General features: G+C 52.1%; 10 protein-coding genes across 10 annotated transcripts; 5 read left to right on the top strand and 5 right to left on the bottom strand.

Moving 5' to 3' along the window:
* Nucleotides 1-191: 191 nt before the first annotated feature.
* PEP2 (pepsin-like aspartic protease) lies at nucleotides 192-1597 on the top strand (the record flags this gene model as incomplete). Its single annotated transcript, XM_026762815.1, has 4 exons — nucleotides 192-293; nucleotides 380-530; nucleotides 593-1247; nucleotides 1309-1597. The coding sequence occupies 4 exons, from the start codon at nucleotides 192-194 to the stop codon at nucleotides 1595-1597; spliced, it is 1197 nt and encodes a 398-aa protein (XP_026618450.1).
* A 1169-nt stretch (nucleotides 1598-2766) lies between these two features.
* On the top strand, nucleotides 2767-5440 carry fcpA (protein-serine/threonine phosphatase; the record flags this gene model as incomplete). The annotated part of the gene is made up of 3 exons (XM_026762776.1): nucleotides 2767-3014; nucleotides 3114-3200; nucleotides 3280-5440. The coding sequence occupies 3 exons, from the start codon at nucleotides 2767-2769 to the stop codon at nucleotides 5438-5440; spliced, it is 2496 nt and encodes an 831-aa protein (XP_026618449.1).
* A 364-nt stretch (nucleotides 5441-5804) lies between these two features.
* Nucleotides 5805-6491, bottom strand: CDV56_109146 (uncharacterized protein; the record flags this gene model as incomplete). Its single annotated transcript, XM_026762765.1, has 3 exons — nucleotides 5805-5908; nucleotides 6003-6277; nucleotides 6337-6491. 3 exons carry the CDS (start codon nucleotides 6489-6491, stop codon nucleotides 5805-5807), a joined length of 534 nt encoding a protein of 177 aa, XP_026618448.1.
* Nucleotides 6492-7355: 864 nt separating this feature from the next.
* On the bottom strand, nucleotides 7356-8486 carry CDV56_109126 (arginase; the record flags this gene model as incomplete). Its single annotated transcript, XM_026762745.1, has 3 exons — nucleotides 7356-7659; nucleotides 7727-8310; nucleotides 8400-8486. The coding sequence occupies 3 exons, from the start codon at nucleotides 8484-8486 to the stop codon at nucleotides 7356-7358; spliced, it is 975 nt and encodes a 324-aa protein (XP_026618447.1).
* Nucleotides 8487-9198: 712 nt separating this feature from the next.
* On the bottom strand, nucleotides 9199-11425 carry CDV56_109094 (glutamyl-tRNA(Gln) amidotransferase subunit PET112; the record flags this gene model as incomplete). Its single annotated transcript, XM_026762713.1, has 6 exons — nucleotides 9199-10463; nucleotides 10515-10656; nucleotides 10704-10780; nucleotides 10846-11008; nucleotides 11050-11258; nucleotides 11401-11425. 6 exons carry the CDS (start codon nucleotides 11423-11425, stop codon nucleotides 9199-9201), a joined length of 1881 nt encoding a protein of 626 aa, XP_026618446.1.
* A 1325-nt stretch (nucleotides 11426-12750) lies between these two features.
* On the top strand, nucleotides 12751-14473 carry CDV56_109057 (uncharacterized protein; the record flags this gene model as incomplete). Its single annotated transcript, XM_026762676.1, has 3 exons — nucleotides 12751-13876; nucleotides 13934-14309; nucleotides 14431-14473. 3 exons carry the CDS (start codon nucleotides 12751-12753, stop codon nucleotides 14471-14473), a joined length of 1545 nt encoding a protein of 514 aa, XP_026618445.1.
* Nucleotides 14474-15238: 765 nt separating this feature from the next.
* CDV56_109006 (uncharacterized protein) lies at nucleotides 15239-17900 on the bottom strand (the record flags this gene model as incomplete). Its single annotated transcript, XM_026762625.1, has 2 exons — nucleotides 15239-17618; nucleotides 17677-17900. 2 exons carry the CDS (start codon nucleotides 17898-17900, stop codon nucleotides 15239-15241), a joined length of 2604 nt encoding a protein of 867 aa, XP_026618444.1.
* A 682-nt stretch (nucleotides 17901-18582) lies between these two features.
* CDV56_108949 (uncharacterized protein) lies at nucleotides 18583-22012 on the top strand (the record flags this gene model as incomplete). Its single annotated transcript, XM_026762568.1, has 2 exons — nucleotides 18583-18669; nucleotides 18749-22012. 2 exons carry the CDS (start codon nucleotides 18583-18585, stop codon nucleotides 22010-22012), a joined length of 3351 nt encoding a protein of 1116 aa, XP_026618443.1.
* A 260-nt stretch (nucleotides 22013-22272) lies between these two features.
* CDV56_108933 (putative mitochondrial methylglutaconyl-CoA hydratase (Auh)) lies at nucleotides 22273-23247 on the top strand (the record flags this gene model as incomplete). Its single annotated transcript, XM_026762552.1, has 2 exons — nucleotides 22273-22622; nucleotides 22677-23247. The coding sequence occupies 2 exons, from the start codon at nucleotides 22273-22275 to the stop codon at nucleotides 23245-23247; spliced, it is 921 nt and encodes a 306-aa protein (XP_026618442.1).
* A 161-nt stretch (nucleotides 23248-23408) lies between these two features.
* On the bottom strand, nucleotides 23409-25174 carry CDV56_108902 (putative GABA permease; the record flags this gene model as incomplete). Its single annotated transcript, XM_026762521.1, has 5 exons — nucleotides 23409-23462; nucleotides 23521-24272; nucleotides 24340-24642; nucleotides 24696-24863; nucleotides 24922-25174. 5 exons carry the CDS (start codon nucleotides 25172-25174, stop codon nucleotides 23409-23411), a joined length of 1530 nt encoding a protein of 509 aa, XP_026618441.1.
* Nucleotides 25175-26182: the final 1008 nt, after the last annotated feature.

Raw genomic sequence — 26182 nt, 5'->3', positions numbered from 1 at the left:
CAGTCATCCGCATCACCTCCATTTCCCAGGCGTCAGCTCCCGTTCTACCTAACTATCTGCCTACCTCTTCGTCTCTTAACCATCTCTCTCTTCTCTCTTCATCGTCTCCATCATCAAAGGTTATACGTTCCTTCTGTGTTTTCAGTCCATTCTCTTCTGCTAGATCATTGTTTTCCCCCACTTCACCCGTCATGAAGTCCACCTCCTTGCTCACAGCCTCTGTGCTGTTGGGCTACGCCTCCGCCGAGGTCCACAAGCTGAAGCTTAACAAGGTTCCTCTCGACGAACAGCTTGTAAGTGACCATGAAAGCCCATCCGTTATGTCATGGTTTTGAAGCGAGACGCTGGGAAATTGATGAGGGCTAATGAAAAGCTGCAGTACACCCATAACATTGACGCTCATGTGCGCGCCCTGGGTCAGAAATACATGGGTATCCGTCCCAATGTCCACCAGGAGCTCCTGGAGGAGAACTCGCTCAATGATATGAGCCGCCACGATGTGTTGGTTGATAACTTTCTGAATGCACAATGTAAGGCATCAGAACTGAGCAGCAGCAATTTTCCCGTAGAATTACTAACACTCGTCTGGTAGACTTCTCCGAAATTTCGCTTGGCACTCCCCCCCAGAAGTTCAAGGTTGTCCTTGACACTGGTAGCTCGAACCTGTGGGTTCCTGGTTCAGACTGTAACTCCATCGCCTGCTTCCTGCACAGCAAGTACGACTCGTCTGCCTCGTCCACCTACAAGAAGAACGGTTCCGAGTTTTCCATCAAGTACGGATCCGGCGAGCTCAGCGGATTCGTGTCTCAGGACACACTCAGCATTGGTGATTTGAAGGTTGAGAAGCAGGACTTTGCTGAGGCTACCAACGAGCCCGGTCTTGCCTTTGCCTTTGGCCGGTTTGACGGTATTCTCGGATTGGGCTACGACACCATCTCCGTCAACAAGATCGTTCCTCCTTTCTACAACATGCTGAACCAGGGACTTCTGGATGAGCCCGTCTTCGCCTTCTACCTGGGAGATACAAACAAGGAAGGCGACAACTCCGAGGCCACCTTCGGTGGTGTTGACAAGGACCACTACACCGGTGAAATGATCAAGATTCCCCTCCGCCGAAAGGCGTACTGGGAAGTTGATTTCGATGCTATTGCTCTTGGTGACAATGTTGCTGAGCTTGAGAACACCGGTGTCATTCTCGACACCGGCACTTCTCTTATTGCCCTGCCATCCACTCTTGCTGACCTGCTGTAAGTTGTCAAAGTTTGTTTTTCATCATTGGAATCTTGCTTGTGCTGACTTCTTCTCTAGCAACAAGGAGATTGGTGCCAAGAAGGGCTTCACTGGTCAATATTCTATTGAATGCGACAAGCGTGACTCCCTGCCCGATCTCACCTTCACCTTGGCCGGTCACAACTTCACCATTGGCCCCTATGACTACACGCTGGAGGTCCAGGGCTCCTGCATCAGCTCCTTTATGGGCATGGACTTCCCCGAGCCAGTTGGTCCCCTTGCTATCCTGGGAGACGCTTTCCTGCGGAAGTGGTACAGCGTCTACGATCTTGGCAACAGCGCTGTGGGTCTGGCAAAGGCCAAGTAATGTAAGGTCGTGTTTGTTTGCAGCCGCTGCGCTATACCAACTGTGACAGAATGACGATACGTATATAGCTTCATTGCGGTAGCTTAGTCTGTTTTCAAGTCTTTACATCCTTGGGATTCGCTGCAGGAACATGAACAGATCGTGTCCTTCTTGCAGATACCTGCGATTCTTTGTTTTGCTTAATGGAGATTCTCATATTTGTAATCGATGCCTGATTTTTAGTCCAACTTTTGGTTTTGTTGCTTATCCATTGGATCCTATCGTTGATGCTATGCCCGGATTTTGCCGTATCAACGAAGAAGTACTAGCTGCACTGTGAACAAAGCATACGCTGGTAGGCAGGGGTGACAATGCGACCGCCTGGTGATAGGTATACCATTAACTGAGAGCGGCGAATTCGAGGAACAGATACATTTCTTGAGCAGGATCGATATGTGTGATTATGTATGATCCGGGTTCCTCTTTAGCATCACAATTCATGCTCTCTTGATCTCGTCTCATTCTCATACGGTCTGGGCCAGAAGCTATGTAAGCTAGACCCAAACAGGCATTTGCCGCCCCCGCTCGGCCACACGACTCGTTGACGAACTTGGGTGAGCCTAGTTTTGTTGCCTTGGCTTTCCGGCCTCTCTTTCTGCCTGCAACAACAACGGCGACCGTTTCTTTCATCTATCACCAACGCTCCGTTCTTTCATCCCATCTTTTTGTCGTTTACCCTCACTTTGACAGGAAACTAGCTTTATCACTTCGAATATAAGACTCACTTTTTTTGCGCCATCAATTCCAAGTCCAAAGTTGGACCGAGCCTGTTTCTGTATTGCTTTTGCGTCGCGTCATCTCGTGGCAATCGCCCGAGCTACATTGCTTCCCTCCTCTACGTCGCTCGGATCGGGTTTTCTTTGAGTCGCATCCTGCGACATACGTCTTGTAAACAACATTCTCTACTGTTACCACTTCTATACACATACCGTCGTCTGAATTTCCTCTCTTTCGCTGAGCGCTTCGGGTATGGATCCGTAGCGGTCAGGCATACTAGTTTCGCTCGCGATCGGAATCGCCCCTCGGCATCGTCCTTCCTTCTCATAATAGCTATATTATAGAAGGTAAGGGTCTACCGGGGTTGGATAAAAGAATAGCGAGAGGCAACCCCGCCTGTCCGACACAAGAGCATGCTTCTTCGGTTACCGCCCAGCCTCCATTACCCGATCACCGTCACGTCGCTGCTCAAACAGCCGGGCGACACGGTTGAGAGGGACGAGGCCTTGTTCTGGTATGTTTACCAGACAACCGTTACCGAGGGTGATGGGCTGGGCAACAAGGTCGAGGTTCAGCGCAAGTTTCCCACGAAGTTCGAGTCGACCGTTGATGGTGAAGTGGTTCAGTGGAAAATAGCCAAGGGAGATGTTATTGAAGTACCGTAAGTCCCACTTTGCGTTCGATCTTCATTCATATTTGGCACCCTCTATATGGGAAGAGGATGCGTGTCTGCGAGACCTGGTGCTGATATCCACTGTAGTATCGATGTTGTGGAGATTGACGAACCATGCGCCCACGAAGTTCAATTTGGAGGCCTTTGTGCCGAGTGTGGAAAGGATATGACCGAGTGAGTGCTATTGTGCTTAATTGTATAGGATACTGCCGAGATAACGAAAACTGACTTCTTTGGTTCACCTTCACGACAGGGCCTCATACAATACCGAGGTCATGGACTCCATGCGCGCCCCGATTCAGATGGTTCATGATAACACTGCCCTTACCGTGAGCGAAAAGGAAGCCACGCGTGTGGAGGAAGATGCGAAGCGTCGCTTGTTGGCGACCAAGAAGCTCTCTCTGGTCGTGGATTTGGATCAGACCATCATCCATGCCACAGTTGATCCTACTGTCGGAGAATGGATGGAAGACAAGGACAATCCCAATCACGAAGCTCTGAGCGACGTGCGAGCTTTTCAATTAGTTGATGACGGCCCGGGCATGCGCGGTTGCTGGTACTACGTCAAGCTGCGACCTGGGCTCGAGTCGTTCCTGCAGAATGTCTCAGAGCTTTTCGAGTTGCACATTTACACCATGGGTACTAGAGCCTACGCGCAACATATAGCTGGCATCATAGATCCGGACCGTAAGCTCTTCGGTGATCGCATCCTCAGCCGCGACGAGAGCGGGAGCCTGACGGCTAAGAATCTCCAGCGATTATTTCCGGTAGATACAAAGATGGTGGTCATCATTGACGACCGTGGCGACGTCTGGCGATGGAGCCCTAATCTGATCAAGGTTTCTCCCTACGATTTCTTTGTTGGGATTGGAGATATCAACTCCAGTTTCCTTCCGAAGAAGCAGGAGTTAGGGGGAGCCACCAAACCCGCGGAACAGGCAGTCAAAGGAACGAAGGAGTTACCGGTACAACAACATCCTGCGAATGGTGCAGTTGCCAAGCCTGCAGCTGAGGTTTCGACGCTGGAGCAACTAGTGACCATGGGCGGTGGGGACAACCCAAGATTACTGCAAGAGCAGAGCGTCGCGCAAGAGGAGACAATTATGCACCAGGTTGAGGACCGCCCATTGTTGCAGAAGCAGAAAGAGCTGGATGCGGAGGATGAGGCGGCAGAAAGCAGTGATTCTGCCTCGAGCATGGAAGACACTCAAGATTCGACCAGACACCGACATCATTTATTGGAGGATAACGATCGGGAACTCTTCCAACTGGAGGAACGACTGGAGCAGATACATAGGCATTTCTTCGAGGAGTATGATAAGAAGCGGTCGCGGGCGCTTGGCGGAAGAGTGGCAGCTCTGAGAGGAGAGCGGGCAACGTCCAAGGAGAAGGATATCGACCTGAAGTTGGTGCCGGATGTGAAGGACATCATGCCGCGGATCAAGCATCGTGTGCTTGGCGGGGTCGTCCTTGTTTTCTCTGGGGTACTCCCGCTGGGAACTGATACACAAAACGCCGACATTTCTCTCTGGGCTAAGAGTTTTGGGGCGGTCATTTCCACCAAAATCAATATGAGAACCACGCATCTAGTGGCTGGCCGGAATCGCACGGCGAAGGTCCGCGAGGCCACGCGGTATCCTAAAATCAAGATTGTGACCACTCAGTGGCTTTTGGATTCGCTAACTCAATGGAAACGACTGCAGGAGGAACCGTACCTGCTTCCTGTGCATCCTGATGATCGGGGCGAACCAATCTCACCTGGGTCAAAGGAGATTGAAAGCGGCTGGCTGTCATCATCAGACGGAGAAACGGGTGGATTCTGGACGGATGACGATGAGGCGTCGCCATTCACTGAGGAAATTCTGAAGTCCTCCGGGCTCACTGAGATGTCTCCTATCGGGTACGACGCTGAAGAGCAAGCTGCAGTGCACGACGAGCTTAAGGAGTTTCTGGGCAGCGATGACGAGAGCGAAAGTGACAGCGAAGTATCGCTCCTAGCGGATGAGGCAGGGACGACTGGCAAGAAGCGAAAGCGCGATGACGACTCTCAAGGCACAGATGAAGACGAGGCGGACAGTAGTCAAGGCGAAGAGGGAGAGATGGCCGGCTCGCGCCTGTCGCAGCGGATCAGACGGTCCTATGAGCGTAGTACAGGGCTCAAAGAGGTCGCCACGGCAGATAGCACGAGCACGGCGGAACTAGCCCACACCAGCCTGGCGAAGGAACGCGGTGGAGGCGATACGGATGAAGCGTTAAACGAGCCAGAGGAGCCCGCGGCGCGAGGGCAAGATGTCAGTTATCCCGAAGACCCGGTGGACGATGACGATGAACTGGAGCGGGAAATGTTGGCTGCATTGGAGGATGGAGACTACGATGCCAAGGCTGAGGAAGACATCGCAGCCGAGAATGGGTAGACGGGATCCAGTTGCCGATCTACGCACGCGGAATCTGTCTGTACATTACGGCAATTCTCTTCGATGCTTGTCTAAATTGATTTAATCTGCGGTTGCGATGCGACAGGGCATAGCGACGGCGTTTGGGCTACTTGATGTTTGATTCTGGGCGAAAATTGAGCCGGTGTTGAGAGTTACATAAGTGTATTGGACGATAGCTGTCTTGCCATGTAAGGATACAACAGAATGACATGAACATAGGGAGATGCAAAGTGCAGAGTCAAAGTCAAACAAAAACTGGAAATAAAAACGCCTTCCATGCATCATGCAGTGCCAGTAGGTATATCACATATCATATCAATCATATAGCATCGCATCGTGCCCATCAATCATATACATCGCGATTAACCTGCCAGGACATGACCATCATCCAGAGAAAGAAGATGGTATTGACCAGCTCAAACGCAAACGCAGTCTTCCAGCAATTACCTAGGGGTCGGGTCGTCAGTCATCAGCACCTCTCCCGCTCTCCAGCCCAAAAGCACTACTGAAAAACATGGAACTCAGGGACACAGGGACATACAAATGGTACTCTGCGTCAACCACGCCAAGGTATTGATATTATTCCCCGTGGACGGATTATCCACCACGTAGTTCTGACAGTTGTCGTTCACGTTACCCACCACCCCATACAGCTGCAGCGAGGTCTCGATCAACCCCGTCAGCCACAGCACGAACAGGATGAAACTCCCGATGATGATGACCCCGGGGAGGAGGAAGCGCTGCGCCGCGAGCAAGAGAATCAGGAAGATGAAGAAGACGCCTAGGCTGCCGCTTACGACCATGTAGGGGAAGAGCCTGTGTATATTTCTCGTTAGTCATTAGTTACTGGGTAGGCAGGGGTAAGGGGGCGGTACCATGGAGTCCCCAAGCGGAGCTGCGACTGCACGGCCATAAACCAGGCGAAGATGCCGAGGCAGATTGCGGAGGCGGAGAGCACGATGATGATCCAGATGTTGAGTTGGAGTTCGGGCCAGCGGTATCGGCGGCGGCGGTAGACGCGGACGGCCATTGTTGGTGGTGTTCGAGGAGGCCTAGGGATGAGGCATGGAGGAATCGGATCTATCTATCTCGTTTTTGCGATACACTCCGTAGGGCGTTTTCGACGATTTAATACCCCGTCGTTCTGTGAGGTGTGGAGGAAATAGTTGGGTGTCAACTGGCGACTGGCAACTGGCGACAGACCTGGCGAGACACTGAGAGATGAACGGAGACAGCGCATCGGCGCCGCAATCCCACGTTGAGGCCCGCTCGTGGATGATCGGGCTTGAGGACGGAGGAAGGACTTCTGGTATGGGAGGATGCTTGTTGGGTTGGTTGGTTGCTCTGTTTATGCGTTGTTCAGGGCGTTAGGTAAGCTGGTAGTTGCTGCATGACAGTAGCTGAAACAACAAGAAATCTGCTGATACTCCGTACTTTGATCTTTGGTTAATTGACTGTTCATAGTTATGATCATAATGATAGAAGAGCAAAACTCGTCGAAAATGGGTGGCAGGGAAGTATCTCCTTTCGTGGGTAAAGGGAGTTTCGATGTAAATAGCGGTGGCAGGAAATCTAGCAAAACCAGCGTCATTGGCTCGGGAGCTGACACGGGATCAACAGATACGATACATCATCAAGATCGAGTTATAAATACTTCAGACTTCACTCAAGAAGTAAGTGTACCTGACGATAATATTACCAGGGGAATTTTTTGATTAGCGGTCTACTCATTTGGCTGCATTTCATCAATTCATTCTAGCCTGGCGGCGGTCAGTCATGTCTATTCTAACCAATACATGTACTCGTCTAACCCGTTCATAACCATCAACCTGCCAAAAGTGGAAAAAAAAAAAAAGAAGAAGAAAGAGAGGAAATGAAACAAGACGAAATGCTATCACAGGAGTGTGTCTCCCAGTGCACAACGCACCAAAGAGCAACCAGCTCGGATAGTCTCTGAAGCACCGACCTCCTCCAGGCTGGGGTTGACCTCTACCAGATCCATGGCGACCAGGTTGCCAGTCTCATGAACACACTCGCAGATGAAGTCACCCTCACGCAGAGTCAATCCTCCACGGACGGGGGTGCCTGTGCTAGGGGCCCATTGGGGGTCCAAGGCATCAACGTCAAACGAGAGATGGATGGGGGTGTCGTTGCCGATGTGAGCCAGAGCCATTTCGACCACGCGGCCGATTCCGTGTCTACTACGGTCAGATACACTTCCCAAGATGGTCTATACACCGGAAAGAGGGGGAAAGAAAAACTCACCTGTCAATGTCATGCATGCTGAATGCCTTGATACCATGCTCCCGGAGCAGCTGCTTCTCGCCGCGGTCCACATCCCGCAGACCGATATACACCAGCTTGTTCTTGTTGATGATGTGCTCATCCTCCAACCACCCGAAGATATCCTTCTTGTCCTCCTGGGCCAGCCGCGTCAAGAAGGCCATGGGCATGCCGTGGATGTTCCCGCTGGGGCTCATCTCCGGCGTGTTGAGATCGGCATGCGCATCGACCCAGATGACCGCCATCTCGCGGCCCAGTCGCTCACGGATGGCCTTGGCCGTGCCGGAGATGGTGCCGATGGCGATCGAGTGGTCGCCGCCTAGGGTGAGGACGAACTTGCCGTCCTTGGCGTGGTCGTAGACCTGCTTGCTGAGCGTCTCAGTCACGACGCTCACGGCGCGCGGCTTCTTCATGCCCCGGTGGTCCGGGTCGCTCAAGGGAGTCAGGTTCTCGTAGTAGTGCACGGTGTCGTCATAGTGAACTTCGTAGCCCAGGTCGTCGCGGACTTGATTCAGAAGACCGGCTTCGATCAAGGCAAGCGGGGCTGCTTCAACGCCTAGTTTGCACTATACAGATAATGTTAGTTGAGGCCCTCGCTCAATTTCTTCTTCCGTGGAGGGAGTTGCGACAATGTATATGCAAGTAAGCGTCATACCTGACCACCGTTGAATCCGACAGCCACCACTCCCAGCTCATTTGGCTTGGTCAGGAATCTTTGCTTGATAGTCGACGGCGATGTCATTTTGAGAGTGAATGAAGAGGATTTAATTTGGATGAAGACCGAGGTGCAGAGCAATAGATCAAGAATTGATAAGGGAAAAAAAAAGTGCCGTTCTAGAAGGACTAAAGCGATAAGATTAAGATTGCGCGCAGTGGAGATCAGATCCGAGATGCCTCAGGCCGCAAGTCGCTTCGATGCTTCGAGTGTAACACTATTGATACCTTGGAAGATGGAAAAGGGGAGTGAAAAGCGACTTTCAAAATGAGAGAATCAAGTCAATTTATGTCTCATTCCTCCGACGACAGCCGTGGGGCCTTGCTGTCGTGAGAAAACAGGGCGAAAAGTGGCACACGAAGGTGATCGCTAAAAACTGCTTTTAGGGATCATGGATTTCCCCTAAGTACAGGTCCAGGAGAGATGCCCGCTTGGGGGCTTCAACCCACTCCACCCTCATATTTCTATGACCAATGGTATGGATTCATGCTTCTTTATCAGCAAAAGACGGGAATCTAAATACAACTCCCGCGATGATCATATTTGGGAATGCTACGTTGTCATATTGGTCCGACGGCCGGAGGATGACGGTGGTTAGTCCGCAGGATTTCCGATTCGAGTGATCGATAGAACTCGGTCCTTATCACGGAAGCTGAATGGTATCTTATGGCAGGGGGGTATCATTTATAGAATACATGCTATATAATTACACATTGTGAAGGGATCGAAGTGCGAGGTGCTACGGCTGATCCGACTTTCTGAGGATGAGCTCTCTCAGAATCTCATCCGCTTTCTGAGCTTCAACCCGGCCCTTTTCTCCCATGCGCATCATTTGTCCGACAAACCAGCCTAGCTTACCCAGCTGATTTTTGGCGCGGATCTGCTCGACCATCTGCGGGTTTTGACTGATGGCTGCTTCCGCCAAAGCAATGTACTCCTCCCGGGATAGCGGACGAAGGAGGAGATTCTCTTCCTCGAGGAGCTGAGGAACAGGTCGACGGTCCCCGTCAAAGACCATGACGAGCACCTGCTTGGCGGTGGCCCCCGTGATGCGTTTTCGCTGCAGCTGATCGATGATTTGCGCAAGGGTCTCAGCGGGTACTCGTTGCGCATCCCAGGCCAAGTACGTCTTGGCCCAGAGGCCTCCCAGCTCGTGCAGCACCCAGTTGCCAGCCACTCGTGCAAGGTCTGCACGAGTCTTGAGATCTTGGTCCTGCTGCAGGTTGCGCAGAATGTCCACCACATCCTGGTAGTATTCCAACCTCGCTCCGTCGTCCAGCTCAATCAATGGCTTTGCATCTTCGATCGAGAGTCCATACTCTGGGCCAGCCAGCATCTCGATCAACTCGTCCGGAGGCGTCGGGAGCGAGTCTCTCAGACCGGACACAATATCGTGGCCAATAATCAGCGGAGGCAGATCTGGGTCCGGCATATACCGATAGTCCACTTCGCCTTCTTTACCTCTGAGTTTCCGAGTCTCGGTGCTTCCGATAGTCCAACCTCGCGTCTCGCCTTCTATGACGCCTCCATTTTCGAGGACAGCAATCTGACGGTTCTTCTCCGCTATGACGGCGTCTTCGACCGCTTTGAAGCTGCTGAGGTTCTTAATCTCGGTGCGCTGACCCAGTCCACCGATCCCCCCGTACTGATGGGTGCCGGGAGCCTCGTCCCGGCGGCGAATTGAGACATTCACGTCCGCCCGCAGGCCTCCTAGTTCCATACCGGTAGTCACAGCACTGCAGGATTGTAGGATGGCTTGAATCTTCCGAACACATGCCGCGGCAGTGGCCGGGGTGTGGATCTGCGGCATGGTGATTATCTCAATGAGAGGATGGGATACTCGGTTGAAATCGAGGAGTTGAGTGGAGGGAGGATACTCCTGAGACTTGGCGGTGTCTTGTTCGAGCTGGATCTGTTTGATGCCGATGCGAACATGGTCGCCGTCCTCGGGTGCAATGCCGTCATGTTGAAATAGATCCACGTAGCCGTTCTTCGCAAAGGGTTCTATCTCTGTCAGATTGCAATCGCCATTGACTGAGGAGGAAAGAAAGCTACCGTAGTACTGGGTAATCTGATATCCCGCAGGTTGATCCTGATAGAAGTAGTGTTTTCGATCGAACCGACTGACTGGCTGAACGTCGCAGTTCAAGGCAATCGCAGCGCGCAGGGCGGGTAACAAAGTCGCAGCTTGGAATTCCTATCCACATTAGCCGCTTCCGGTAGTGCATAGTGCCAAATACGAACCGGCTGACTACCCGGAAATGCCAGGTCAAAGAGAGCGACATTTGAATTGGGGGTGTCGGTGTTCGACGTGGAGGCTCCTGCTCAACACAGGTCAGATAGTGCATTTTGAGCCAGGAAGGATAGGAATGTAGACTCGGCGTACTCGAAAATAGCTTGGTTTCTGTGTTCAACTGAGCATGAATCTCAATGCCAACAGTCAACTCCCACTTTTGCCGGGACGCCTCCTCGCTTTCCCTCCTCTGTCTCTTCTGAGCTTTTAGAGCCTTTGCGTCTTGTTTCAGCTGCTTCCGTAATGGTATGCGCTCCTGGGATTCGGTAGCTGATGTCTCTAGCGATCGACTGAAACGATGGGATGAGGTCCGTAGAGGGCTGTGCCGGAGGGAGCCAGACTGGGGGCCGCGACAACATGAGCCTCTAAGAAGGCGGGCAGCTCCGGGGCTTTGGCGAAGCCATTGTTGGAGCATGTGTGGGGGTGGGAGCGATGTAGTATAATAATATCTGGAGGATAGAGGTGCTGGCTTGTTGGTTGACTCGAGCCGCAATCAATCTCGAGCACTAGTCTAAGGAATAGCTGCGAATTGGATGGATGGACGAAATGTTGTCGATGTTGAAGCGGAATTTGCACGTCATGCAGTAATGGTATTACCCAGCATAGCAAACCACCGCAGCATAAAATTGTGAAACATTGGTATATTACGGTTCACCGCTGGGGTGTCGATCATTTTAGATGATAAGAAGTAATGATAGAAGTAGAATTTGAGAGTCAATCTCTGAATATGATCTTGATTTAGGTGAATATATGCAAGTCATTCATCTGAAGTCTCTCTTCCCATCCACAGACAGCTGGCGATGTCATCCACAAGGTTATCGGGCTGTAAACAACGAATCGTAGTGTTTCCCGATCCCTCCCACGATGGTTCATGTCTAAGTCTGCTGATCCGGTGGTGTTGCTCTCTGTCAGTCTTGCTCACTGGTCCAGAAGTCAAGCAAGACGAGATCATCATCTCGCACGGAGTCGTAGGGAAACTCCTGTGCATTCCGAGTCCCCACCCTCGTCTGGCTGCAAGGCATGGCCATCCCCGCCAGCCAACGCATCACTGCCTTTCTTTTCTTCTTCCGATAAATCAGAATTCATACAGAGTCATGCAGAACAGCGTCTATCCTTTGTCAGGGTCTGACAAGGCCCACTGCAGGAATCACCTCTTGCTGCTAATACGGAGTACTTGACCTCTGCATGCCATATTCCTCCTCTCCACCATCTATTGATCGTCTTGCAATGACCGGAACTGCAAAGTGCGATAACCGAGGAGAAAAGGAAAAGCAAAAATTAAGAGAAGGCCAAATAATCTGAGGTACACTTCTTGAAGATCGTCTTCCTATCTTGCGATCAGACACCACCCCTTCTCGTCAGCCTTTGGCGCTTGCTGGGATCGCCTGGGACGAATTGGACTCATCCACCCTCGGGGTTGCGAACTTGCGACAGGTCGCGACTAGGCGAAGCGCTTCTGTCTATCGAATGACTATTCAATATAGGTTCAACTCTATCCCAACTAACATCTCAAGAGTCAAAAGTGACGACTGCGCCATCAGTTATCGTTTCAGCTTGATCATCATTCCCGGGGCCGAACTCTTCTCAAGTAGCCCGAATTACCTTTGATCCTGAGGACTGCTGACCACACCAGCATACCTCCTTGTCGCTCAGGAAGTCATTATTTTCTCCTAATGGACCTGTGCATATGCATCGATCCTTATCAGCGACAGTCTCCAACTCGATAAATTCCAACTCTATTGCTGTTCCAAGAGAGATACACCCCACATTCTGTGCTACATTCTTCGTGTTCGTCTCGCCATAGAGAATTCCAGGCCATTCAAAACGGCCTTCGTCTCCCTTGATATGCCTCGAGTGCTGTCTCTTTCATCGATCACAACCCTTTGCTTCCTGTTCTCGTTGTCTTGGTGTCTTGAAGGAATGTCTTGAAAACCACCTCACTCGCGACTTCCTTGAAAGTTCCGAATCGAACTATTCACACATCGCAAACCGATCACAATGCCATTATATTCCAGTTCCAGTCGCTCCAAGAAGACAAATAGATCGTCGGCAGGTTCTGTCCTCTCTATGACCTCTCGGACCACGTCTAAAGGTTCCAAGTCTTCCGTAGAGAAAAAGGCCAAGAAAGAACATGCCCAGGTACAGCCTGGTGCACAGAAAGATGATGAACCAAGCCGGGACTACGCTCAGAAGACCCAGGTGGCTCTGAATTCGACGCGCAACTCGGCCGAACCAGACAAGAAGGCTCCCAACGTGTTTGAGTACCTCGACGACGATGAATCTTCAGATGATGCTAGCTCATCGTCCGATGCAGAAGAAAATGTGAGTGAGCCTTCCGGCCAGCCCTCGAACGTCCTCAACACCCACCCAAAACATACCCACCCTGGTCTCAACATCGATACCCGTGCCAACACTTTGTCGCAGACCCAGGCGCATAGACGAGCAAGCATCCGTAGTCAAGCATCGTCACTCAAGTCCAAGAGCTCGGCAAACTCACGGCAGCTACCGCAGGTCGATGTCTCTCCGTCTACAGTGCCACTGCACCTGCCACGAAATGTAGCAAATCGAAAACTCTCCTTAGAAGAGATATACAGCATTCCCGGCGCACTCCCCGACAGCTCAAATTCTACTGGCAACTTGAACTTGGATCTGACTACCTTGCCGGAGACATACTATCCTCCTCGAAATTCCTCTACGTCACATAGGCCTCCACTTCCCCCATCTCCTCCACGGAGCCCCAAGGAGGATCTTCATCGGGCCGGCAAGAGGTTTCGTCGAGGTACCAAGTCGTCGCACATACCTTCCGGTTACGGGCTTCTCTCCAGCCGGCTAAGTTCGTCCTCCGAGAGCAAGGAAACTCATCTTCCTCCTTTATACCGCCGGTTCGAAGATCTGAATCACCGCGTCCTCCTCTATCTCCAGGATGAGATTGCGCAAATGGAGGAAGATCTGAAAATTCTGGACGAGTACGAAGAGATGCATCGGGTCGCCACAGCCGAACGGGAGGGAACGAAGAAGTTGCCTGCTTCGAGACGCATGGATGCTCAAGCTCAGGTTTATTCATCCTTGCATTACAGACGGGTAGAGGTAATGGGAGCATTGATCCACAAGACGAAGCAATACAGTAAGATTTCAAATATATGCAACTTCCGCCGTCCCTTTGCTGACACGCTGTCTTCAGACAACGCCCTCGCGGCATATAGCCGAGTCCTGCAAACCATACCCAGCGCCTCAGATCAAGACATCGAGACCTACCGCACCTGGATGAATGAACATTCGCCCATCGTAACAGCCGAATCCCGGTTCCTAGACCACAGCAAAGACCTGATCTCCTTGTCCCCCCGCCGCGCAACCTATACAGCGCCCGTCTACTCCGCCATCATTATCGCCTCAGCCGCTATCATCCTCCCCTTACTAGCCTTCAGCATGATCTCCGAATTCTCAGGTCGTATCCTAGTCGTTGCCCTTGTTGGCGGTGCGGCTGCCGCGATAGCAACGAATTATTCGTCCGGTGCAGAGCACCTTGAGTCCCGCGATGGATGGAGGTCTGCAACATTGTACGTATCTAGCCCTTGCCCTTCCTTTCTGTCAATCCTGCCTCTTTTCTACCTATTTTTTCCTCGGTTGCCATCCCAAAGCAACGATTCCCAGCACCAGAAACTCATTTACTGTTCACAGATACTTTGGCTTCATGACCATAGCCGCCATGTTCATCCCTTGATTCCACCCATCACACGGCAGCAGTACAACGACTCGACCGTTTCCCTTTAGCTTTCGGGATAATGACCATTCTCGTCATCTCTTCCATCTGGATTGACCTCCAGGTCCTAAATACAGGGAAAGACTGAACAGAACAGAAAGAAACAGAACACGCCTTCGCAAACTGGCATTAAGAGGTAGTGTACCACCGGCAACTGGAAGCCTTGTATTCATAGACAGAACGATGTATACTACGGATGAGTGAATTCAGACAAAGACAGTATCATTTAATTTTCAAAAGTAGAGTAGAAGAGCTTGAATTGGATTGATAAAGCCGCAATTTCTAGAATTAGAGAACATGTCCACGTTCGACTCCCTCCCTACCGACCGGACAAAACCACCCAGACCATTCTTTGAAAGCATTCCGCGCCGATCGCTAAGAAAATCCATCCCAGAGCATAGGCAGACGGCAGTAGTTGTTGCGGGTAAAGCATTAAAAGGTAAAAAGAAAGGGACAACGAAGAGAAGATGAAAAGGCACTCAAGGAAGAACAGCAATCATTTAGCAAGTTACATATTTCACTCGGTGGTGAAATCGGTGATAATAACGTATGGTTGAAAGTAAACATGAAAACGGTCTCGAGTCTGATTTTCCAGGCGCCAATCTAACAAAAAGAAAGAAAAAAGGGAGAAATACAGTAAGGCATGCGCCATCCGAATCGAATCATCACTGTGTCACCGTAACCACGCCTCAAGAGTACTAAGATTAGCAAATGAGAAAAGAGCCGTCACGAAGGTACAGGAGTGCCATTCTGCTTGATAGCTGGCGTTATACTTCGGTCTTGAGAGCTGGCTTCCGTAGCGGGTTGAGGTGTTGAGCTCTGTCGGCTTTGCGCCGCTAATTGTGCTTTGTTCCGGTCCATCAATGCAGCCTGTTCAGCAGCACTCCGAGCATAAGTCATTGCAGCGGCAGAGTTGGAGTACGAATTTGGCGCCGGAGGAGCTTGGTTGGAAGGGTAATTGTAATTGGGTGGTTGCTGTTGCGAGACATACCGCTGCTGGGGGTTTGCAGAGCCTGGGGCCATGTATGGTGCCCGTGTCCGAGGGGTGGCATATGCTGGCTGCTTTTGCGGCGAGCCACTACGCCCTGCAGCATACTGCGGGGCGTATGCTCCAGGCTGTGCAGGCCTGGGTGCGTACGACTGCGGAGAAGCTTGAGCAGGCGGTAAGGCCTGCGGTGCCGTATAGGGGCTGTAGCCGTTGTGGCCCGGACGCTGGAACTGCTGAAGACTGGCCTGGTTATATTGCGGAGTAGGTTGTTGGTATCCCGGCACAAATCCGGGTCGCTGAGTAGGCGTTGCCGGAGGGCGAACATTAGCATAGGGCTGTTGAGGGCCTGGGGTATAAGGCCCTGAGGTCGAAGGCTGCCTTCCGCCGTAATACGGCTGGGGCGGCTGGAAACCAGCTTGCGGTTGCTGTACCCGAGCATTAGCAGCGTAGGCCCGCTGATTGTAACCTGCCTGATAGCTTCCAGAGCGGCTGGGTGTAGATGTTCGGTTCGGCCCAGTAGTCATCGGTGCCATCGCCGCCGCCCGCTCCTGCTGCAGCGTGAAGTCATCCTTCTCCATAGTGCCGTGATAGTCCGGATTATCGACCAAAATCTTTGCACTGATATTTAGTTCGGCTAGTTGATCACCATCCAACTTGGCAACGGCGTATGGCGGTAGATTTGAAACGAGAGCGGCAAGGCTGGATTTGAGTGTCTCATAGATACCCTGTTCTGCTGCAGACGCGTGAGATGGCGTGCCTTGGTCTGCTGCTGTCTCTTTGGGTTCACCACCTGGAGCTGGTATTTCCAGGTTGCGGATCTTCTGGTACGAGCTCAGCGTCTCCAGCAGCTCAGAGACATCGCGTAACAGGTCATCCATGCCCTTTGATTCTGTTTCTTCCTTTTCTTTCTCGGAAGTATGCGAGACATGATCAGCAAAGTCTTCAGGGTTGAATGACTTGACCATCTCTTCCAAAGTGCTTTCGTCCAATTCACCAATGTTGCCAGGTTGCTCTGTCAGCGATACTTCCTCAGGCTCCTCTGTGTACGTCTTGGCAAGTAGGGTGTACAAGCGTTTCGTCCCCCGTTTCCCCCACCATACCATGTCCTTTGAATCAGCTTGGACAATGGCTCCTGAGCTGTCAAACGAAGGTGCAAATGAAGAATACACGCCCTGCAAGAGAGACGCATCGTCATCTGTCCACAGAGCAGGATCCTCATGATATCTCTCGTCTCCGTGCGGCTGAGCAGATTGTTGCTTTTGCCGTCGATCCCAGTAAGAAGGGGATGAGGTGATTCCGCCATACTGGAGCCACTGGCCTGAAGGCAGAGGTGCAAGGCAATAATTATTGCGCTCGCCAGGGAAGGTTTTGTAGTTTGTGACTGCTTCGAATGGGTCAATCCAGCCTCCAGGAGCGGTACGAGAAGACGACCTGGCCCTGCGGGGCGGCTCTAATTGTGGCAGTGTTGGACGAGGTGTGAACACCTCGCCAAAGGTTCGCTTGGAATCTTTCGGCTTGTTCTCCTGGTTGTAAGCTGCAACTTTGGTGGTCGTGATACCATTGGGTAAGCCAATCTCGCGCAGAGGCGCTTGTACTTCCACATACTTCTCTGCTGCTGATTCACCAGAAGGCAGAGACACTTTGACGGATTTTTGCAAGCTGGAATAGAGCTGTTTCGGATTGGATGGGTTACCAAGAACAGTGAGAACCACATTGTCACTTCGAACTTCTGTGGTTGAGGGCGTTGGCTCTCCTGGAACCTCTGAGTCGTCTTCTGTGCTCTCCCTCTTGACGCTAGACTGGCCCACAGAAGCCTGACGCACAAGACTATTCAGAAGCTTTTTGAATGCCGCGATGCGATTTACCGTCTCTGTCAGGCGGCTCCCCTCGGTGGCTTCGACCCCACTATTTTGAGCTTTGCTCCTCTCGATTACGGCTGTGGAGGCCCTGTCGATATCACTCAGAAACTCAGAGAGAGTATTGTAACGATCCGACGCAACCCTCGCTTGTATGCTAGCACTTTCATCTTTCTCTCCTGATACTTTTGCGCGTTTCGAACGCGGCTTCGCAGGTGACGACGGGAGAGGGCAAGAGAGTAGCTGAAGTTCGGTATCATTCCTGGGACGCGTCAGTTAACTCGAGTGCGAGGGATCAACAAGGCATGGGTGATGCGCACTTGCTGAGGATCTCCACAAGATTACACAGCGTTTCGTGTAGCTTCATTCTCTCCTGAACCTGCGACTCAGAAGCACCTGCATCCTGGGCAGCGTGAACATCATGGCTCGATCCACGCTTTCGCTTTCCAGGCGTCGACAGTACAGGCGGATCTGGAGTCGCGGATTGAGGTTCGCCGTTGGTGGCGGGAATTGGAAGCGTCTCCCCGCCTTTGTCTGCGCTCATGGCTTCAAGTCCGGACTTGCGCCGTTTTGCTCCTTGAACGCGAGGACGAAAAATGACTTCGTTCCAGGAGTCGACCTAGGAGATTTTCGGGCGAATAAAAACCCGGAATCTGACCGCGACGCGAAGAGAGTACAGGATTTGAGTGAATGTTGAGACGAAAACCGGAACTGAGACCTTGAGTTCCTGAAAAGAATATCGGTGTTTGAGGCTGGCTCGATCTCCGATGCGCATGCGCCAATCGTTACAGGGCCGAGCGAAGGATAAGGGTCGCAACTCGTGCAGAGGAAAGTCGCGACTTTATCCCACGGTGGGACGAAAGGCACAGATACGGGGCAACGAGGATCCTCGAATTGTGGATGACTACAAGTAAAAAGGAGAGATATTGGGATTAAGAAAACGAAAACAACGACGACGCCTCGTTCTCGGACTGCAAAGGCGGGAGGGAGATTCACCAACTTGGGTAAAGAGGGAGATCCGGTCGATGCGCGCTAAAAACGTGACAGGCGCTCACGTGATGCAGCATTTCATTTTCCTTCCGGGTCCCAGAGTAACGAAGACTATACTATCTACTACTCCTCAACTTCCTACTAACGCATTTTAATTGATGCTCCTAACTGTGTCGGGAGGCTCCTTTGGTTCCGTTTCTGGCTCCTCAGCAGCCTCCTCATGACTCTCTTCATGGATGTCATCGGTCTTCAATCATGTTCCGAGCCGCTCGGGGGCCTCTCTGAGAACGGCGCATTTGATCAACAACCGTCCATGGCCAAAGGTATGAGGGGATGGATCTTTTTCTCACAGAGTAATGGCGATGTTTGAAGCTTTGCTAATGGTTCATTTCTTCCTATCAGGATTACTCCTCCAAAGTTTTTTCGCGTCCTACACACAAAACGAAGTGGCCTCGCAATGGCTTCCTGGATCCTGCGGGTCTTTTCCGGGAATACAGTTATACCAGCACTGCCGCCCCTGGAGAGCATGAACGGCCGATTGATGCAAATGGCGAGGAAGACCGTTGGCATGACTTCTGGAGCAGGGTCCGAAATCAGTCTCAATTGAGCCAATCGTTTTTACCTCCCGCGCCGAATCATCTATGCGGACGTAAGGAAAGCTCTTGCGAATCGGACAAATCACCGTCAATTGTCAATGAACATTCAAGCGAGCACGAGGCAACTTTGACAGGATACTCTGAAAATAAAGCGAAGCCTTCTCGAAATGCCGCGAAAGTGAAGAGGACACAATCTTCTCCTCTGACCCCTACGCAGTATCTACTCGATATTCTTCATAAATCTGCACACAGTGCCGAAGATGAACTCGGTCAGATGCAGCCTTTGAATCTCATTGTTAATGGTCATGGGAAACGGCAGAGAGAAACACTTCGCAAACACCCGAGATTATCGTTGCAGACCATTCTTGCGGATTGGATACGGTTTGTGGATCCGATCATGGGCCGGGAACATGGAGCACATTATGATACCGAAGCGACACCGGAGCTAGATGCCGTATTGCGACGGACCTTCCCTCCAAAAGTCATGGAGTATCTGACGGCACGTCATTGCAGCCCCAGCGATGTGCTGCTTTGGTCATGGATTCTCAGGAGCAACACCTCTCACGAAGCTACTCTCCGAATTTTGATGCTTGAGTCTGCTGAGGAAGTCAGACTCGGTTCCAGACGTCGGCTCATACCTCCGTTCATTCCCCTACTTCTCCTGCGGAGAAAAAATCTCGACGCGAAGACTTTTCGCTTGCTTCTAGTTTATTCCCTGCACATCATCACTGGCCGACGAATTCCGACTTTCGACATCTCCAAGCGCGCACAATACACTAACCAGGAGCTCGAGGACTGCCTCGACCAACAACAGACCGAACTCCTCATCGATCCTACTACGTGTTTCGCGTTCGTTACTCGTCTGCTCCGTCATGCTCGGGAAGTATGGCCACAGGCCCAGCTCACCATCGCGCGTGCCTTCGCATCCTATCTGACTCTGCTAAGAAACAGCCAAGGAATTTCAGAGAGCTCCAGACATCGGAGGAATCAGTTCATGGCTGACAAGTTCAACGCATGTCTCTGGCTGCTCTCGTTACCTTGCAAAGCGGGTCCTTTCAAGTTCGTTTCGGTACAGCAACAGGCTCAATTCGAACTTCTCAAGGCTATGGCTGGACACGATCCAGTCCTTCCGGTCACACGGCAAGGCTATCAAGGCATCATTGCTGTGCAATTGGCCCACAAGAAGACCTCCGCCGAACGGCAATCGGCAGACCTGAAGGCACCATCATGGCCACCGTGGAAGGAAGAAAAGCTTGGGATCGACTCTCAACGAGGGAACGAAGGAATGAAGAGTCGCGCTATGCGCGTGATGGCTCAAATGAGAGAGGCAGGCTACTCTCACACTCGCTGGGAAGAGGTTTCTGGCATCTTGGCAGGCTGGGACACGGACAAAAGCCCGACGGTTCAAACTAGGGCCTTGATGCGTCGGCCGCAACTGCTTCGTGGGCCTGCTGGAAGCAAGCCTGATCATCATGCAGTCTGGGTGGCCCGAATCCGCGCCACGCGCACGGTGCGGGAAGCTTGGGCCTGCTTTCTGTCATATCAAGACCAAGGCCTACCTCCACGAGCGAGTGTCTATGTCGCCATGGCCGAGAAATTGATTTTCCGGAGAAAAGCAATCGATAATGACTTCGACCATGTCAGTCATTCCCTACCAGGCGATGGCCTGGAAGTTTTCCCGGAACCTTCCTCCGCCCGCGATTTGATTTACGTACACACGGAGCCTCCTACCCTGGAAGAGCTTCTCAAACAGATGCTTTCCCAAGGTATTCGTCCATCCGGGAGATTTTTGGCTTTGCTTCTGCGATCTGCGCCGACGTTCAATCGCGGATTGGATTATCTCAGTTGCAGTGACTTGTCGAACGAACAAATCCAAGCTTTGTGCACTGTACGGGAACGTACATCGGACTATGATGCGTTGGATTCGAAGGTTTTGAACGAACTGCCGGACTATCTCTTCTCGTCTTTCATAGCCTTGCTTTGCAACTTTTCGAGTCTTGACTCCTTGCACCTGGAACGGCACGATATACGCACTGCAGATCTCTTCCCAATTATCATGGGTAATATTCATCCGAAACCGCCGAAAACCTCGACGTTGTATTCCAATCTTCATGCTTCAGGAGCAAGCGGTACCTTGCAGCCTCCCAAAACCTTGTCGCATGCGATTCAGTTGTTGAAAGTTCGAAAGTCCGGTTTCACCCCTTCGTGGATTCATCTCTTGACAGCGCTGAGCAAGGATCGCATTAGAACGCCATATCGAAGGATGAGCCGCAGTGCACAACGGGTGCTTGCTTGGTATGAGATGGTCGAGGTCGTCGGTTGGATGAAAGAGCGTGCAATCGAGCCTGGTCTGCAGGGGCATCAGGTCCTTTGTGCCAGCTTCTCAAAGGCTGTGATTGCAGGTTTGAAACATCCAAGCGCCGCAGAAGAGGGCCTGGCAATTGTTCATGAAGCAGCACGGCGAGGAAATATCAAACACTCCACGGTACTGCGTCCCCAGTTTGAGGACATGGTTCGGAGTGGACTTTGCATTCTCAAGGAACACTTCGACCAGCTTGTCCTTTCGGATCCGAAAACTGCCCCTTTCGGTGAGCGTCTGGTAGCCACTTGCGAGAGTGCTACGAGTCCCCCGGTGGCTATTCCTCCTATGCTTCACGTGCCTTCTCCTGCCGTTTTACACGCATTCGTCAGAGCGCTAGGGCTGGCTGGGGATCATGACGGCCTGCTGAAACTGATTCGGTGGATGAGCCAGAATGCTGCCACCCTCAAAGAGACGTCCGATGAGCATATGAACGGAGATCGCATGATGCGGCGTACTCTGGTTGCACTACGTGTGTTTCTCGAAGGATACAGAGGGAAACGACCTTGGGGCCCATCGGACGACTTGCCGTCGGTGTCAATGTCCGAGGGAGAAAAAGAACCATCTCTTTCCAACGATGTCTCAAATTCAGACGGGATCATGTCCGATTCGAAGCTGCAAGAGGCATATGATATCGTCGCGGCGACTCCGCTGTGGGATTCCTGGCCAAGCGATGATGAGGTCTGGGAGTATTTACACTGGGAACCTTAGCAAGTCTGTACATTAGCTTTCGTGTATATATTCATTTTCTTTTATTATGTTATATAGATGGTAGTCAATCACAATACGATACCCTTCCACTTGGAATGTTGACCATGCTAAAATTGATACCTTAATGATCGCTGCGCGCTTATCCGCGGCATGAACCTTTCCCCGCGTGTTGGAGAGACGTCTCCATCTTCATGTCCACCCCTTTGCTCAACCTTGCCTACTTCCACGGTCTTGACCTGAAATCCAATTGATATCTGAGAATGCCTCCCCGACTCCCACGACTCTCACCTGCTCTCTCGAGCTTCCCTCGCATCATCTCGCTTCGCGTTACCCTCTCCCGCTACAGCACCAGCAGCGACGATGCCGTCATCCAGACTCAACAAGTCCCCGCGCCGGGATCCGGCAGCATTCGCGTCCTGCTCCTGAACCGCCCAAAAGCCCGCAACGCCCTCTCCCGGACCCTCCTCGACAACCTGTCCAAGCAGATCCACTCCATCGCCGCCGAGGGCGGCACAGGTCCCACCCGCGCCCTGATCATCGCCAGCAACGCCGACGCCGCCTTCTGCGCAGGCGCGGACCTCAAAGAGCGAGCGAAGATGACCAAGGACGAGTAACGTACCCGGGGCCACGCACCACACACTGACCGTGCTGAAAAATCTTCCAGGACGAATGCATTCCTCGCCAAACTCCGCGGCACGTTCCACGACCTGGCCGCCCTCCAGATCCCCACCATCTCCGCCATCTCCTCCATGGCGCTGGGCGGCGGCCTCGAGCTCGCCCTCTGCACGCACCTGCGCGTCTTCGGCTCCTCGGCCATCGTCGGCTTGCCCGAGACCCGGCTGGCGATTATCCCCGGGGCGGGCGGCACGTATCGTCTCCCTGCGCTGATCGGGGTCAACCGCGCCCGGGACATGATCCTCACGGGCCGCCGGGTGTCGGGTCCCGAGGCGTACTTCCTGGGGCTTTGCGATCGGCTTGTGGAGATCCTGCCGGAGGAGGAAGAGAAGGCGGGTGCGGCGCGGGAGAAGGTGCTGCGCGAGAGTATCAAGCTTGCGCTGGATATCTGCGAGGGCGGCCCGATTGCCATCAAGCAGGCGATTCGGGCGGTCGGCGGGTATCAGCGTGGGGAGGCGGCGGAGAACGAGGCGTACAACGGGGTGATTGAGACGGAGGATCGGTACGAGGCGCTCATGGCTTTTGCGGAGAAGAGGAAGCCTGCGTTTCGGGGGAGGTAGTTCTACAAGAGGTCTACCGTTGTTCTATTTGCTAGTAGGGGGTAATCCATGCCATAACAACCGATTATTGGGTCTAACGTCAAGGAGAAGCATTAAACATAGATATGTTGATGGTACGATGCCGTGTAAGTCATCTAAGTAAGGCGGAGTCTCTTGCTTCGTCACGATTGCATCTCATCATGCTGCTTGGCATGGGATCCTGGAATCACAACGCTCTAAGACCCATGAATCAGTTAGACCGCCACATTCGGAGACTTTGTGCTGTATACGTACCGGACCAACAAACGTCTTCTTCTTCCCACCATACCACACCGCAAGGATCAAGATGACGATAATGACGAGAACAGGAGCCAGATAGTTCATATTGGACGGTGTGGGCGGCATGATCGTCGGAAAACAGAAGATGACCGTGTACAAGCCAACCCATAGACATGAGAATGCATTGACAAAGACCCCATATCGCCCTAGATTGAAGCAGCGGTCGACAAGGACATCCTCCCGTCCTCGGAATAGCAGGATGCCCTGCGGAATAACATACGTCACGTTCAGGGACAGGACGGACATCGAGACGATGCTGCTGAATGCCGTGCTGGACGCGATGTAGATCAGACCATACAGTGCCATCAGCACGGCACAGCTGACGGTCGAGGCGACGGGCGTCTGAAATCTAGGATGCACTGTGGCCAACGTGCTGGAACAGGGCAGCCCGTTGTCCCGGGCAAACGCCCAAGCCAGGCGACCGGATGTCGCGAGCCCGGCGAGCGTACCTCCAAAGGAGTTCACTAAAAGCCAGACGGTGAAAATGACGGCGGCATCTTTGCTACCCGTCGCTTGATGATACAAGGTCAGGATAGGCAGTTCGGACCGGACGATCTCCCCCAGGTCGACCGTCGAGAATAACGTGGCCACCACAAAAGGCAGAGTCGTTGCAATCCCGATCACTGGCGTTAGCCACATTACCCTGGGAATATTCCGGCCTGGATCGGGGACCTCCTGCAGAAGAGTCAGTCGATCCCAAGGTGATACTCGAATGCATGAGACATGCCTCAGCAATATGTGTCGCTGCGTCGGTGGCACAGAAAAGGTACATACAGGACCCGACTCCTATGAGGAACGAGAAGCCGTCGGACCATCCCGTCTCGTTCTCGTACTGGGTAAAAACAACGCTGGCCGGCTGCTTGCTTTTGCTCATTCCGAGCACCGTGGCGAGACACACGACAAAGGCAGACATGCTGCTCCAAAACATGAACACCTCCAGCCGCGGCAACCACTGGGCGAGGAGACAAACAACTGCCGTGGCCAGTGAAACAAGAGCAAGAAAGACAAGGTATGTCTGCCACTGCTTGGGTTGGTAGTCCTCATTCAGGAACGAGACGAGCGCAACCATCGCTTGAGCTTTTCATCGTAAGTTGAGCCTGCTGACACTCTCACAGGGACTCAGGACATACCGCACCAAATGGCGCCAGACACTGTGCCCAGGCACCAGGCAAGAGAGCTGAGCCATCCACATACAAAAGCACAGGGCGTCCGAGTCTTTGGCGACGAGACCATAAAGGTGAAGTGGTACTGTCCTCCGCTCGACGGGAAAGCAGATGCCAACTCGGCAAGGCCCAAGGCTGAGATAGCATATCAGAATCTGCCTACTAAAGAAAAAACTGAGCAACGCAGGCTTACTGATGATAGTGCACACGATCGCAGCCGCTATGATACCATAAAAAACGGCGGGCCCTCCGCCAGCAAGTAACGCAGTGGCGAAGGTCGCCGAATAACCAACCCAGGAGTTTGTGACAACATAAGCAAACGATAGAGCCGAGGTTGCAGAGAATTGCTGTGGGAGCTCCCTTTGATGGCCTCGCGCTTGCGACAAGGCATCGTCATCTGCCAGGACGCTTGCAGCACCGGACTTCTCAATCTCGGAAATGACCATGTTACAACTGCGTCTCCCGCGCTCGCGAAGGTATTGAAGCCTGCTGTACCGGCTGGCAAAGGCATCGCATTATATAAATTCTTTTATCAGCCTGAGAGTGGAATGAGGGACACAGCCAGGAGCTGGTATGGAGTATGAAGTAAGGGATATCAAGAGTGCGCACTCATCCGTATAGCTTTCTAATGATGCTTCATTCCACAGCCCTTTGATGCAGATAAGCCCCGAGAGGCTGGATTGTAAGTGTAACGAGACCTTTCTTCTCACCGCTACCTTGTAAAACGCGCCAGAGAGTCCAGATGTAGCACATTGTTCAACATTGATCGTGGCACAGAAAGCTTGGAGCCAGAAATTGATAGCTTCGATGGCACGCCGGACTTCTGAGGTGCTAAGCAGAGTGCATGGAATAAACACCTCGTTTCAGACACGCAAAATGGCCGAATGTTGACATCATGTCTGGTTCAGAGCCTCATATTCACATTGCAAGTGAATTTCCGATGTTGATGGCATGGACCAATACGTACAGATTTAAGGCATGTCTGGACCATGTATGCATGAGGCATAAATGGAAGAGACGTCGGGATGCTGATCTAACTTCCTCAAATGGAAGTATTTCAAACCACATAGAAGGTAGATCTCATCTGTCGGCCATGGCTCATCTCCATCATTCTCACATAACTGACCAACTAGCAGACTGCTTCGACTCAAGGGAGAAGTATCACTGGGTATGTTCAACTTCGGTCCACTGCCCCTTGCTGGACAATTTTCGGTGAGTATGAATAGTAGGTGTTTACTAGCTGCCAGCTGAGAGAAAGCAACAAGCATCCCCTCTGCCCCAGCTGATATCTACCTTCCGTCCAAGAAAAAATGCAGTAGCCTCGAGACATAGTGATGTATCACGCTTGTGGTCTGTTGTGGACCGGTAGCGCAGACCTCCAGAATGCTAAATGATTATGATCAAAGCATTGCAGAGTACAGGCTAAATCGACCAAGGTATCCATCTATTCTATC

The sequence above is a fragment of the Aspergillus thermomutatus genome (genome assembly GCF_002237265.1).
Source record: "Aspergillus thermomutatus strain HMR AF 39 chromosome Unknown NODE_8, whole genome shotgun sequence".
Classification (NCBI taxonomy): Eukaryota; Fungi; Ascomycota; class Eurotiomycetes; order Eurotiales; family Aspergillaceae; genus Aspergillus; species Aspergillus thermomutatus.
Note: the sequence above shows the minus strand (reverse complement) of the source record. Positions and strands in the feature narration are given on the sequence as shown.